General features: G+C 38.7%; 1 protein-coding gene across 2 annotated transcripts in view; it reads right to left on the bottom strand.

Moving 5' to 3' along the window:
• ctnnd2a (catenin (cadherin-associated protein), delta 2a) overlaps positions 1-15,664 on the bottom strand; it is a 171,657-nt gene that overhangs the window by 54,939 nt on the left and 101,054 nt on the right. For both annotated transcript variants that reach the window (XM_079488368.1, XM_079488367.1), the window contains exon 9: positions 1,618-1,750. In XM_079488368.1, the coding sequence (XP_079344494.1) occupies positions 1,618-1,750 (133 nt within the window). The remainder of the gene's footprint in view (positions 1-1,617; positions 1,751-15,664) is intronic.

Genomic DNA, 15,664 nt, shown 5'->3' with positions numbered 1-15,664 from the left:
TATGTTTATTATATAAAGTTTATTGTATTATATAAATACAATTTTCATTGCATTTGGCGGATGCTTATATCCAAAGCAACTGTGTATATTGCGATATGTGATTATCGCAATATACACACCACAATGGTTTACAATTGAATACTCCAAAAATTTATGTAAAGACATTTTCATCAAATGCACATGCCTGGTGTTTATGTGTGCTTGTGTCTGTCTGTGCGAAGTTCATTTCTGTATTTTTCCGTAGTACGTCGACTTAAAAATTCATTTAGATTTTATTCTGTTGAACGTCAACATAAAATGCAACTTAAAGGCTAACTCCAGCCAAAAACGCCTAAAGACATCGCAAAATTGTCCACGGACTCTGGTGGTTCAGAATAAATTAATATAATGCGATGAGGATACTTTTTCTGCGCAAACAAACAAAACTAACAACTATATTCAAAAACTGATTTGAGTGTTGGTTTCTGGCGTGCCTTCCCGAGAGCCACGCAGACTTGCGTTTTGGGGAAAAATGGAGGTGTTATCGTACAGATGTTAAACTACTTAAAGCATGCAATGGGCATTTTTATAGTTATTATAGATGACCAAAACTAAAAATGTTCAAAACAATTCTGTAAAATAAAATATCAGCCAAAATATTAATTGACCAGACAAACAAAAAATAGGTTTTAATTGAGGGACTAAACTGATTACCTGAAAATAAAAATAAACACTGAATATTTTAAAAGAAATTGGACTTAAAAACAATCAATTTCATTAATATTAAAAATATGAATTAAACTACCGTAAATCTAAAAACAAAACTATCATCATTTGCTTATTATTTTTATTTGCAATGCTTTTGTGTTGTAGTGTTCCTGTAGCTCAATTGGTAGATCAAAGGAAACAAACAATGTATAGAATGCACCTTCAGTTGCATTGGATATAAGCATCTGCCAAATGCAATGAAAATGTTATTTATATAATACAATAAACTTTATACAATAAACATATTTTTATAATAAAAAATAGGGCTAGGAAAATAGAAGTCAGATATCGATTTTTTAAGACTTTGGTTAGCATGCCATGTACATTTCCAAAATGCTTTTCATAGCTAGCGCAAACCCCAAACCCTGTTTATTTAGAAAAAATCTTGATATAATCACACCTTATGCCAGCAGCCATCAACCTAGAGCTTTCACCTGGTTTCCAACTAAGGTTAAGCAAGAATAAGTCTAATCAGTTTCTGGATGGGAGACATTTAGTGGGAGAAGGTCAGCAGGAGGTTCTAACCCTGCAGTCTATGTGGGCGTGCACTCCCATGCCTCAGTACAATAATGAGGACCTAATACTGTAAAAAGACACTTAGCATTTCTCAGAAAGAGCAGACGGTAAACCCTGGCATCCAGGCCAAATTTTCTCACAGGCTTCAATCAATCATCGCCTTCTAATCCCCATTTACATGAACCGGCAACATAACTCTCTCCCGCCAGCTGTTAGATGTTCCGGTGCACCGTTGCTGCCATCACTTCATTGAGGCGGACGATGCACGGCGGATAAGGAGATTCCCTGTAAATGGCTTTGTAAAAGTAATACAAATGATTATTTTCCTGGTGCAGTGAGTGGAATCATCATTACCTCGGCTTTAATCTTGTTGTCTCCGAAGCACAGATGCTGCAGATACGCCGCAGCGTTCGACTGAACCGAAGGAAACTGGTGCTGTAGCATCTGAATGACTTCCGGCAACTCCGGGTCTCGCCAACCAAACTCCCTAGAGAGAGAAAAAGAGAGTTTCATTCTCTTGTTGTACAGTTGTAAAATAGAACTTGTATGTTATAACGCCGGCTTGGCAGACCTGCACAATTACTGCGAACAGATCTAAGGTTAAAGTGAAATAAATGTCCTTCCTGAAACTGTTATGGGGAAAATGGTTTCCATTATTGCGTTATTGCTCTGAAATAGGGGTGGTTGGGGTTGACACTTGTGGATGTCTGTGTGTCTGTGTTTTTGAACCCTAACAGGCACACTAGATTTGCTCATTTTCTCTGATGTCCTGGATGTTTGACAAAAAGATTGGTTGTACTCTGAGGGTTCAGATAGGTGATGTACAGATTCCTACTGTACCCACTACGCACTTATGAGACTTTGGTAGGAATTACATTATTTTTTAAAGCACAAAAGCTATAAAAGATTAATGTTGAGTTGTGTTTGTAATGTAGAACATGAACCTTCAAGTACAGATCAATGGGAATAAACAGGGACCTGGTGATACAACATGATATCTGTGTATTTATCAGTGGCGGCTGGTCAATCCAGGGGCGCCGCCCCATCCAAATAATCCAGAGAAAAAGGCTGTTAAACAAAAATTCAACATATATTATAAACGGCAAACTAATTTTGTAACAAACGATTAATTCACCCTATATTTGTCTGGTAGTTATGTTCGCATTCAGTTAATTTATGTATACATATATATTCTACTTGCGGGGCGCCGGACAAATGAGTGTTAATGTAGGTACACAAATTTTTGGCAGGCAGGTGACCTGAGGCTGCTCTCTTATTGGCTCGCGTCAATTTATTAAAAATAAACGTACACCATTGAACTCATTTCTATTTTTAGAAGGACTACAGCAAAAACAGAATCCATCACATGCATGGGAGACTTTGATAAACGCAAACCCCAAACAAATAACTTTTATCACCACAAAACTGCATTTGATAGAGATAAGACGAACGTCAGAATGGATTCTGTGTTTTACGGTGTCTTAAGCCCTTAACCTAAGGGTCGGACCGCTCCAAGGCAGATGACGTCTCCAGTCTAAGCAAACCGACAGATAAGCATCAGCCACCCTGCAGTTACGGGCCTATTTCTCCCGAGGATCAGCCGTCCTGCCCACCATCCTGTAGTCGGAATAAAACCGATCGGCTGATAAGATAAGCATTGTGCTTTTTGATTAATTAAAACATAGCAGGGATTCAGGGTTCGGATGAAATGTGCCGTGTAAATAGGGACCGAGTGTGCAGGTTTCTCAGGCGCTGTTTTAAATGCCTGTAAAATGGGGCCAAGTGACATCATCGAAATTGTTTCTTCTCGTCTCCCCTCCCATCAGCACGCAGGAACTTCACAGGCAGCGTGACAGATCTAGGGCAGAAGAATGAAGTTGTATAGGAGAGCGTGCCTTTTAGAGGCTCTAACAGATATGAACGCACAAACATGGCAACGCATGATCACACAAGCACACGAAGCACTTGACGTCCCACGTTATGCTCGCTGAACATCTAGGATGGACAGAAATTGTACTGAACATTCATTCTCTCAGTTAGCACTGGCATGAATTCAAACCATCTTTAATGCACCCATTGATAACAGCTGCAGGATTTCTGTACCCGTCAGCCAATAAGAAAAGATGTAGAGGGTCAATAGGAAGCGGCTAATGAGAGTGGACAGGTGTTTTTGTTGCGTCCGTCGATGACCCGAATCTTCCCCTGACCAGAGGATTCTTTTTAGCAGATGTTAATAATGGATTCTCAAACATAATCATTTTCTCTGTGTGGTAAGTGGTCAAAACAAAAGATGCTGTGAAGTCAAACTGTCTTTGCAGTCTTTTTATGGCCGTTGAGTAAAATAACAGGCACGTGGCAACATAATCACGCATTTAAAGTCGTTAACACAAGTACTTAAGACTGGCATAGTGAATGAAGCTGATTTAATCTCGAGTCAGTTTGTGGTCGGACTCAGAGTTCATTGACAAAGCTGATTGATCTCATTTCGATCAATACCTCCACCTGATTGTCTACTACACAACTCCCGAAAGACAACAGAAGTAAATAAGAAGCTGGATGAGACAGAGGAACATTATAAGCGACAAGGCTGTTCAAGGAGTGTAAGTGTGGGCGAAAGATAAAAATATAAATTCCTCTCTCATCATTTTATACAATTGTCGCCGTCCTTCTGAAACTCGTATGTCCAAATTCGCAGTTTTTCAGGAAAACGCTGTACTTTTTAAATGATTACATACTGTGTTGCCAAAGTTGCAAAGCACTTTTTAATACCTTTCATTGGTTAGATATTTGCAAAACACAGTAACAAACATAAATGGCGAATATTATTAATGATACTGTATTATGGGAAAAAATGTAAATCACAAAATACGCGATTTAAGCTTTATACATATTTGTGTGAGTGTGACTGAAAGAGGAACATTACAACAAGGTTGACAGGCGATTTAGGCACATTTGGAACTTGACATTGTATGTTTTCAATAACACTTTATCTTCAACACACCCACAGTTTTTGAATAGCCATGGCTATACTTTATCGTCATAAATCCCACCATTGGGCAAATAAAACTCTTTCAAGTTTGGCATAAAGAAACCCTTTGAATATGGTGGCAGACTTAATTACTTATGAGGTACCCACACAGCTCATGACATTAACAGTTTCTGAAGAGTACAACATATTTACACCAATCTAATCTGTAAATGTATGTGCCTGCACGTACTAAAAGGGACAGCTCACCCAAAAAAAAAATTCTGTCATCATTTACTCGCCTTCAAGTTGTTCCATAACTGTATAATTATTTTTTTCTGATAAACACAGAGAATTTGGAAGAATGCTTGTAACCAAACGGTTCTTGTGTCACGATTGACCTAGAACATAGTTGGGTTTGCTTTCCTACGCTCTTCAAAACAACTTTTGTGTTTAACAGAACAAAGAAATTAGTAAAGCAAACTTTCCAACTATGGTAGTCAATGGTGAAAAGGAATTGTTTGGTAAAAAGCATTCTTCCTCATATCTTTTCCTTCGCTCATTTTTGGGTGAACTGTTCCTTTAAGTGTCTACTTTTGGGAGTATTAATACAAATATGCAAAGCATGCAACTTTCAAAACAGTAATAAAAGGACCACAGCAGACTTACAGTATAGTAGCAGAGCGCTACATAATCTGGCATCAATGCTGAATAGCTTCAACGGGTTTTTGCTGAAATAAGTCCAGCTACGTTTCACAAACGGCTTGATTTATTGATAAGCTTGATGACGCCAATGAATAAAACGGCGACCCACTGATGCCATCTAAAACGGGAAACCTTCTCGCGGGCAATGATCAAATTTCTTCTCGAGATCGGGCGGGGGGTTGAATTCAATCGTAAATGAGGCAATTAACATGGCAATGTTCCTCAGAGAGACATTAGACTCCATCACACTGGCAACAATGAACAGAGTACCGGCAGTGTACTATCAAACAGAGGACTGTGGGGACTATCATATAGTTTTGGATTATTAATGTTATATTCAAGTGCATACTGGTTACACATTAGGTCTGGTAACAGTCAATAATTTACATAAATATATATTTTAAAACCACAAGAGCCCTTAAAATAAAACATCCCAACTCCGACTAATAAGAGCCCTTAAAATAAACATCCCAACTCCCTCCTCCCTATATGTATGCTAGGCTTTGTGGTGACAAAACTGTCATTCAGGTTCATTAGGCTATGATCTTGAATTAACCTAGATTCCCCTGACAGTCTTCATATTCTAAACAGGATGATAGTGACACAATTAAAGAGTCAAACTCCTTGTCAGTACTTTAATTAAACAGGGTGACATGCCATGTTGTCTACTAAATGCTGCTACCTCTGTGACTTTAATAAATCCCCGCCTGGTCGACTGCTGATGGACTATCTGGTAGTCTCTAAAGACTCGCGTGTCCGTGATCACTCGACTGCAACAGGCCACAAATACGTTGACAGATTATATTCCACTTTGCACGATCAAAGTTGAAATACAGTAATTAGGCAGAGCAAAGATGAGAGAAGTGGAAGCAAGTCGAGAAATCATTACCCTTTGTCACACAAAGTATACGAATTTTGCCTTGACCTAAAATGTTAAATAAAATCTTTCTTATACTTAAGCCTTTTTTCAAGTAAACATATTTTGTCCAAGGCATCAAATGATACTGAATGAGTGTTTAATGGCTTTATAATGGCCTCTTTTCTTACAAAGAAACCTAAAAAGAAACAAAAAAACATAAATGAAGGAAGGCGTTTTGTAAATAATTCAAACATTGGCACAATTCATATTTGTCTACAAAACCAATGCCAAACATTTAATCATTTAAAAGGTCTCATTTTGTGAGACTACACTTGAAAAATGCTGGGTTATTTCGACCCAGCATTGGGTCAAAATGACAAACCCAACATTTGGGTTAAATTAACCCAGTGAAGGGTATTGGACCCAACAATGGGTTAAACAACCCAGCATTTGGATTAAAACAACCCAGAATAGGTTAACTTGTTACCCTAAGGTTGGGTTTGTCAATTTTTGACCCAACACTGGGAAGAAGTAACCCAACATTTTTTTATATTATATATTTTACGATAACTTCTTTAAGATGTGCTTCTGTCTCTTCAACACAACTTTAAAATAAAGGAAATCTAAGGACACAAAACTAGAGATTGCATTGGTTATGAAACATTGAATAAATGTTTCTGAAAGCCTGAGATGGATGATCTCAAGGGCCTCTGAAGCCTCAGATAAACTCCACTATACTGATAAAAATGATCACATCACAACATATCCTGAAGATTGTCTTCATGGCGGATGGGCTTTGTTAGACTTTTCCGGGAACACTCAAAGTTGCGTCTGAGTACGACTCTCTCTGACTAATAATATGAATGGGGACAGCTGACCTTGGGATGCTTACCTCTGAATATTTAAGGTCAGACTGCATCTAAGAACATATGTGTCAATTAAGAGGAATGCAGGGAAGGACATGCATTGGAAACATGACGTGGATGGAAAGCTACTTTTACAGGAGACATTCAATGGAAATGTGAGAACAACTAATATCGGAGTTGACCACAAATCCTTGACGAAATATACACAAAACACTTTTCTCTCAGCAAATCTTAAGGAGCAGGAAATTTATCAGTAAATTCTCTGCATTGGATCAGATTAAGTCTATAAAGACGTTTATCTATAGTCTCTACTATAGATGTTCTCTCAGTGTGGCCAATGGGTATGGATTTTGTAGGTCCTGTAAGATCTGAAGCTACCTCAAAGCTGAGATGCCATCTATTTGTCCCAGCATGCATCTAGAGGCTAAACGGAGCAGAAAATAATCATGGCCAACAAATCTCTATAACAACATGACCGTGCCACAGGCTCTCATGAGAATTGCATCCCAATTAGATGGAAAAAAGACTTAATGTCCCATAGTGCCATTTCAGGTCCTTTATATATAGCACCCCAAAAAACACTGCAACCTGACAGGGATGCATCTCTGCTAAACCCACTGTGGTGCCTGTTCAAAGCAAACAGTGCGGCCATGTTTAAAGCAAATAAAGCAGAGTTAATTAAGGGCAGGATCCTGCTGCACCCTCAAATTCTACCACAGGTTGTGGATTAGAGCGTTATTTGTGCGTCCCGATGCTTGTGTTTCATCGAGATATGACTACGTCATTCCACATCAGCACACCTCTCTCTCTCTCTCTCTCTCTCTCTCTCTCCTGTTGTCCTCACATTCTTATCACAGTAAGTCCTGCATGATCTTTTATTTTCCACCACAGTATAAAGAAAACAAATCGAGCCTTTCTCTTTAACAACACGAGAAACTAAAACACTAACTAATGTAAGGAGTGGGATAGAAACATAGATTAGGGCTCTGAGGGTTGGAAATAGAGAATGACGCTGAATCACAAAAGTCAATACAAACTTGGTTGAGTTCATTAAGTCGGCTATTAAAATCTACACTGAGAAGCATACATTTGTTTCTATATGTATACCAAAAACAATGAAATGAAAGGAGAGGAATGCAACGCTCAATATGGCTGACCTAGCGAAGCTTTGCGCATGCGTAGTATCTAAAGCAACATGAAAGAAAACGTTTTTAAACCCAACTTGATCATAGGAAACAAACGTTTTTTTAAATGTTGGTTTAAAATATGTTGTTTAATTTGGATTTTAGTCGGCGATTGTAGAAATATCTGTATTCCCATTCACGCTTGTTTGAATTACATAATAACTGCCCTGACTGCCCGGAGGCACATTGCAAAGATGGCCGCCTAATGGCACGACTTCCTTAATCAGACTTTGGCTGAACTCGATCAGCATCGATAGGTAATGTTGTAGGCTAACATGAAATGTGTGCATGAAAACTTAAAGGCGAACTACAGCATATTCGGAAATATTATTCTTATATAGAAAAACTCAGAGAATAAAGCAAACATTAGCTGTTCATCCTCTCTGTTTTTTTATTTAAAAAGCCATAAAGAATACCCATACGAAATGTCGATTTTTCAAAGTTGGACAACACTTTTGCTCCCTACCAGATCACTTTAGAATTTTGGACTACAGATTTTTTATCAAATAATTTGAGTTTAAATTATCAATCTAGCAATCTAGTTGTATTTCACATAACTTATAAAATGAAGTTTTATGAAATGCAACTAGATTTTAGAAGCTTAATATATTTTCAGTCTTGTTAAGACTTGTAGAGCCAATTTGATTAAACTTAAATATTAAGGGCAGCTTTTAAGTTGAAAGGTGTCTTTTTCACTGTCATGCACCAAATTTAAAGCCATTGAAATCGGCACAAATTCCACAGACTGACAAAATTATTGCGGAAATTGATATAATTGAGGAATTGTATTTCAGTGAAGAACTTCGATCTCTAAACTCATTGACTATTGAATGCAAAAACCACAACAGTCAGTGATCAAAACATCTGTGTCAATTCTAAAATAATGACTGACATAATCCTCAGTGGCACACTGAGTAACATGGAGCTGGGCTTGTCTTAAATAAAGTGACAGCTTATAGCCTCATGACTCTTTCAGCGTAGTTTTCATCCCCTGTGACTGACTAACCGCTATTTGATGTATGATGCATGACAGACACGTGCGTTGAATATGAAGGGCGACTGCTTGTAGCTGAAGATGTTCAAAAGAGAAATTTAATTTAAGTTACAGGAACACCTGACGGTCTATTTTCTTAAGTGCCATCCTGTTTTTTTGCAAAAGTATGTTTGTGAGCCAATGTGTGTCTAAGTGTGTGCCACTGTTAGAGTTCTGTAATTTGCATTGTTTACACAGAAACAGATGCATTCCCCTCTCGTTGCCCCGTGCCGTGGGATTTGCTCAATTACAGCGGTGTCCCTGATGAGACGAGCTGCCAGAGGACCATATGGACGTCTGTCAGTGCCACATTGTCTGTCTTCCATCTCTAAGCTCTCGGCTGCAGTCAGCGTCACTCAACACGAGTCCTGACCTGACAGATCTCGTACTGACAAACAGAGACTTCAGATACACTCGCAATCCAACATACGACGCAAACGAACCCCAATTTGACATCAAAAAGATATACATCAAAGAAATAAACCCTGCATAGGTTTTTGGCAGCCACGCAAACACGATCAAAGCTGTTGGATTTAATAGCTGGTAGAAGTGTACAGTATGAATATAAAACGTGTTGCACGTTACAGCGGCCCCGTGCACGGAGTGCTGCAAAAACACAGAGTTGTTCAAATATAGTTTGAGGGGGATTAAACTGCGCAAGCACATTCCCGGCGAGAGTGACTGTATTTCACTCCCATAAGCTAGCTAAAGGTTATATTTGATATGCGTGCATACATTTTCAACCGCAAATCCTCTTCATTGCAGTGTGACAAATTTTAATGAGTACACAATTTACCTAAGAGCGATAACCAGGCGAGCTATATTGTGTTTACAATGAACGCATCATGCTATAATGATGTAACCAGTGGCAAGGGTAGCATCATTATATAACAGGCATGTGCGTACGTTAGACAGGCACACACACAACGGATTACTCAATGCAGCGTTTTTTATGTGCACCTGCTAAGTTTCTGTATCGATATTGTTTGTTTCATTTTCCAGTAAACCTAAACCTGTAGCAGCATAATTTGACTTTGGGAGTGTTGGGAAACTTGTTTTATTTTTGCAATTCCTTTGGGTAAAGGTAGAAGGAGAAATTAAACCCTTAACCTTTCAGAATTTTCAGAGCATATATCTTGAGGTTTATTTTTCTAACCCCAATGGGAAATAATTCATCTTGTTTTTGGCACAAATCCTATAAAGTTTAGTGAGGTTTATGCCTATGGAAAAAGCCACGAAACTACAGTACTTGCTGGGGATAAAATCAAGCAATATTTGCAAAAAAAATACTTTTTAACAAAGTTCAGGGATATTTATGAAAAAGAACACAATAAAACAAAAATAACGAGGAAACAAAAATAATGATGAAACAAAAATTTCCCCCAGCAAGTTCTGAGGTTTCACATTTCTTCACGTAGAAGTAATTTTTCCCTAAAATGCTGGACCGGGATTTCAAAATAAATGGTGTCGGTAGGGTTGTGTTGGATAATAACACCCCAAATTGAAGTCAGGACAGCTTTCACGGCCTGATTCACATACTAAGTCAATAACCCACAGGGATAATGTATTATGGCTCAGCTTTAGCTATGTAGCACACAGCTTGCTGCAGTTGCATTGTATTAACATTCATGTGTGTGTGTGTATTTACGCATGTGTGCGCAAGAAAACTGTGAGAATATGTTGCACAGCGTGCGTAACTTGATTGCCACTGCAAAATTCCCTATCCCGCCGAGCGTTTGACTTGAATCTGACAGAAACAGCTCTGTTAGCCTCGCTAGCCGGCATTTGAGTACATATGGATGTAAATGCCCTTGTGTGACTTTTTTAAATGGCTGGCTGGGATTGTAGTCCTGCGGGTGAAGTAATGAAAACCACAGGACTTTAGCCGTGTGGGCTTAAGCACTCGACGAATCTGCGGACATTTTACTCCGTAAAATCCCAACATCACCCTGTTGTTACTGGTATGTTGTTAGTATGTTTTGATGCTGGTTTGTGGTGGTTTAAGCTGGCCCTTAACTGGTCATGTGTGTAATGATAGTCATTACGGTAATCATTGCATGTTATGTACTGCCCGCTTAAGACGGGGACTACGGTAGTAGTACGGGGTTCATCCGTAATGCCATGGCCTGTGTGATGTTAATAAAGACGACTAAGAGTTAACACAGACGTGCGTGTGTATAGTCCTTATTCCTAACATTACAATGTGCTGGTTCAAATACTTGTTTTAAGCTGGTCAAACCAGCATCAAAACATACCTAACCCAGCATATGCTGTTTTTTCAAAAGTGCATGTACAGAGATGTGAAGGAATGCACGTGGCATAGGAGCCTCGAACCCTCACCTGGACCAGCTCACAAACTTTTCCTGTGATGGAAATATGAGCAGACAAATCAAAAAACAAAAGTGAGGAGATTCAAGTGTGTATATGTGTGTGTGTGTGTGTGTGTGTGTGTGTGCGTGTGTGTGTGTGTGTGTGTGTGTGTGTGTGTAGAGCAAACATTTGCTTTTCATTTCGAGGCAGGTCAGAGAACTGATAGAGAAAGACCTTTAGGATATTAGAGGTTCTCTGAAAGAGACTTGCCAGCGTCAGTTCAGACACGAGCTGGGCTCCACTATTACTCGGCAAATAGCTCCACACAGGCTTACAAATGGATCCTCACGTTCTACCCCTGAAGAGCCGTGCTCATTGCCCACATTCCTCAGCGTGGGTGGGGATGGAGTGAGGACCAATTTCAAGAAAGCAGTTTAAGATAAATAAAGATTGTGAAGACATACGGTTTGCCATCTTTTGTGGTGCAGATGTCAAACAAAAGACCCGTTGTCTCTTGGGACTACGTAGATCGTAATAGAGAAGCAGAGCCAGTCGAAGGCTTGTTTAATAGTGAGTAACGGTCGAGATGTATAAGGGGTCTTGGGGTCAAGCATGTTCATGTTAATAGCATTCATGAAATTAATTGAAGCCGTCTTTGGTCAAGAGACTTAAATGTTGTATGATAATAACCGATTAGAGTTAAGAAAGATATAATTGAATAACAGAGTCAAGCAAGCATAAAAGCTACCATTTAACACTTAACAAGTGTATTTGTGTACATTATGGATTTTTCCAGAGAGAGAGAGAGAGACAGAGAGACGAATTAAACTGTAGATGCAGAAATCAAGCCTTGTCTTTCAAACAGATTAATTGCATTAGACGGCGGTAAACACCAGCACGTGCTTGCCATCCTTATAGTCCGCTCTTCGCAATCACAACTAATCTGCTCCCTCAATTTCCAGGCTCGAGACGCAATCAGCATCCCTATATTTGCTGGTTACGGCTTGATTCTGTAATTAGAAATATACAGAAAGTTGAACAAGCATAACCAAACAGAGCATATAACATGCAGAACACCTCATTTTTGTTGGCTGCGCCGTTAACTGAGCTTCTTTCCTTCTAAGGCTCTTACCAAGCCTCGCTGAATCAAATAATTGATTTTACATGCTTGATTTAATTTGCATTGTTGTCAAGACAATGTCATTGTCGAAAAATCTCCAAGGTGGAAGCTTAACTTCTCTGACCTTTCCATCCCAGCATGTGACTCATCGGAACGACCTCTGCTTCACATAAAACACACTGCTGCTTGGGATTTTATAATAATCATGCTCTAGAATGTGGAAATATGAGCCATCAACTGTGTTATTAATCCGAATTGAGATGTTGAGGTATTGTCAATGAAATTATCTTAAGGAAGCTGACAGAAGAAGCATTAACCTTCAGCACTGCATAGCTTCTTGCATTCATTGCGTTTGATGTTGTGTTGACACCAAACACGAAGTATCGTGTTCTTCGCTCTGTATTAGTCGTGGGAATAGTTTGTTATTTTTGCACGAGTGATACGAAAAACATCGCACAATGGGGAGTGTTGAAAGTTGAAAGCTCGTTCACGCTGCCCGCTGCGAGTTCACGCATCTACCGGAGTCTTTGCATTGACATTGTATGTAATTTACTCACGCAAATCAAAACATTTGCGTTTGATGTGAACGCAGCATTAGGGTAAAGGTTCCTCTATTATCAGTCTGCTTCTAGGAATCCATAGCAATAGCTTTGGTTACTTGGATAACGAGTGGTAATGATGTTATTATAATCACCAATACTATACATATTCTCAATGTGCAAGTAGACTTGTTCTCTTCAAAAAAGTGCATGCCTAAACCTTTTTATTGGGGATAGTTCACCCAAAAAAAAAAAGTTATGTTGTCATTTATTCACCCTCATGTCATTGAAAACCTTTATGACTTTGTTTCTTCTGCAGAACACAAAAGAAGATATTCTGAAGAACGCTGGTAACAAAACAGCATTGCCCCCTATTGACTTCCACTGTATGGGCACAAAACAACCAAGGCATTTCTCAAAATATCTTCCTTTGTGTTTCACAGAACAAAGATTCATATACTGGTTTTGAATGACATAAATGTAAAGAAATGATGACAGAATATTTATTTGTACGTGAACTATCCCTTTATCAAAAGCTTCTTAAATAATTTAGTTTTCACACCATGGAAAGTGAACTAACCTCAATCCAGACGTCGTTGGATGATACACAACACCTGAGAATAATCACAGTCATTTCTAATAATGTGGAGTGCGAAAGACGTTTACACCAACACCAGCTCGAAACTACAACAAGCTTGACAGCTACTAATGAACATTTGACAGAGACAGTAATTATCATAAATACCAGGTGTACTGTAGACAAAGAGACCTCTTCATAAAAGACAAAGAACACAAAAAACCTCTTCCCTACCTAAATCTATGCACAATGGAACAGCAATAAATTCACCAGGAACCGCTGTGTCGGACATTGAAAACACCCCCCAAGGTCCACTATTTCCATCACAAAGCCATGCAGGAGTCATGGGTACATTATGTCACTCGCTGTGTGTTAACACAGAATCAACCCACCTTTACACTGTGTCAGTGTCAAATACTGCTGCATTGCCGCATAAGCACACACTGTGCTTATCGGTGAAACCATCATGTCATGTAATACAAGACACCTCAGGTCACTATTAACACCTCGCCCAGGTTAGAGGTTCTTAAGTGACTGACCTCAACATAGATAATGGTGCGCTGAAGGTCACAGACGTGTCCGTCATGAATTCTTTGTAAAGGTAAGTTACAGACCGGCAGTGGCATAGCCAGGGGAGGGGCCATGGGGGCACTGGCCCCTCTTGAAAACTGATTGGCCCCCCATTGTGCCCCCACTCTTCTACTTGTCTGTCACTCACAAATTCAAATTATAATCGTTCAGTTTGTAGTAATTCATGATTGCGTCGCGATGCTTCTCAACGAGGACCAAGAATAGGAAGCTGCTGTTTTCCAACAACAACAAAAAAAAACACACGGCAAGTTGATCTATTTTATTTTGCTTATGTTTTTTCGATTAGCGAGTTGTTGCAGTGCAAGAAGGGTTTGGTACTACTAACGTTAGCAACGTATACCATCTTTCGGTGTTAGGACAGACCAGGTTCGATGACGATGTTATCTCCTAGAGCAGACTAAGATAATGCTAATCGTTATATTTACTATGCACCTGACCTGATGCTGAATGTAACATGGGATTTACTTATTTTTTGGCCGCAACAACGCAAGTGATATTGCAAGCGAGGTGACGAAACAAATCGTACAAATCGCTAAACACTTTAAGGTGAGACACGGCAGGCAAAAATATAGTTTTCTATTATTTTTACTTGTCAATTTTGAGATTTGGAGCTAACGTTATTTGTCTTCAATAACATGTCTTCTTTCAGACTTGTGGTGAAAAGAAAAGTCCACAATACACACGTCTTTATTTTGCTACACCTTTAATCTATTTGCGTCTGTAGATTGTTCCTAAATTCAACAAAAGTTGGCGTTCTAAATCACCACCATGGTGCTGCATCGCTTTCTGCTTTCGTCATCATAAACCGTTGGAAATCTCTCTCTCTCACTCTCTCTCTCTCTCTCTCTCTCTCAATGTTGTTGGATCCAAATATGGTCATTTCCTTTTCATCAGCAACCAATCGTGAAAGTAAAATGGGGCATTTAACTCTAAAAGCGAATCTCATAGCTGATGCCAATTTCCGACAACGTGATTCGTTCAGACGCATCACGTGACACGCTCTGACATTTCCACAGTGTTTTTGACTGTTTTTCTGTTCAGTTTAAGGCCATAAATGCCGAGATATAAGTTTAAAGTGTTTTAGTTGGTTTGTATTGTTATTGTTGTTGTGATATGGTATAATCAGGGCTGCACATTTGCTTAAATCACATAAGTCCCTATATTTATATATTGGTACTTTAGTATATTGGTCATTTCAGGATCATACAGAAAAATTGCACTCCTGAGTGTTATTCTATTAATGCATAAAGTTATGTGGTTAAAATCCTTGTATTTTATTAATATGCCTTTGTGTTATAGCTGTCTCTAGGGATGAAACAGATGAGAGTGAAAGTGATGTGGAAGAGCTGGATACTTCCCAACCTTCAGAAGCTGAATTGAACTTTTTTTTAATTATCCAGATACATAAACCTATTATAAGCCACATTTTACAACTTATGAACTAAGTTGTTGTTTATTTGTTTGGTCAGTATTAACAGTTGTTTGGCTAAAATTAATTGTATCTAATTTCTATAACTTGATGTTTACTTTTCTTGCCATCTTGCTATACAATATATTGTAGTTTTCATGAATTTTGTGTCAAAGTAAATAAAATTAGTCTCAAATTTAGTGTGTACTGATTTTTCACAGAAGTTTATTTATTACAGTTTTTC

This window comes from Barbatula barbatula (genome assembly GCF_947034865.1).
Source record: "Barbatula barbatula genome assembly, chromosome: 23".
Classification (NCBI taxonomy): Eukaryota; Metazoa; Chordata; class Actinopteri; order Cypriniformes; family Nemacheilidae; genus Barbatula; species Barbatula barbatula.
This window is presented reverse-complemented; position numbering and strand designations above follow the sequence as displayed.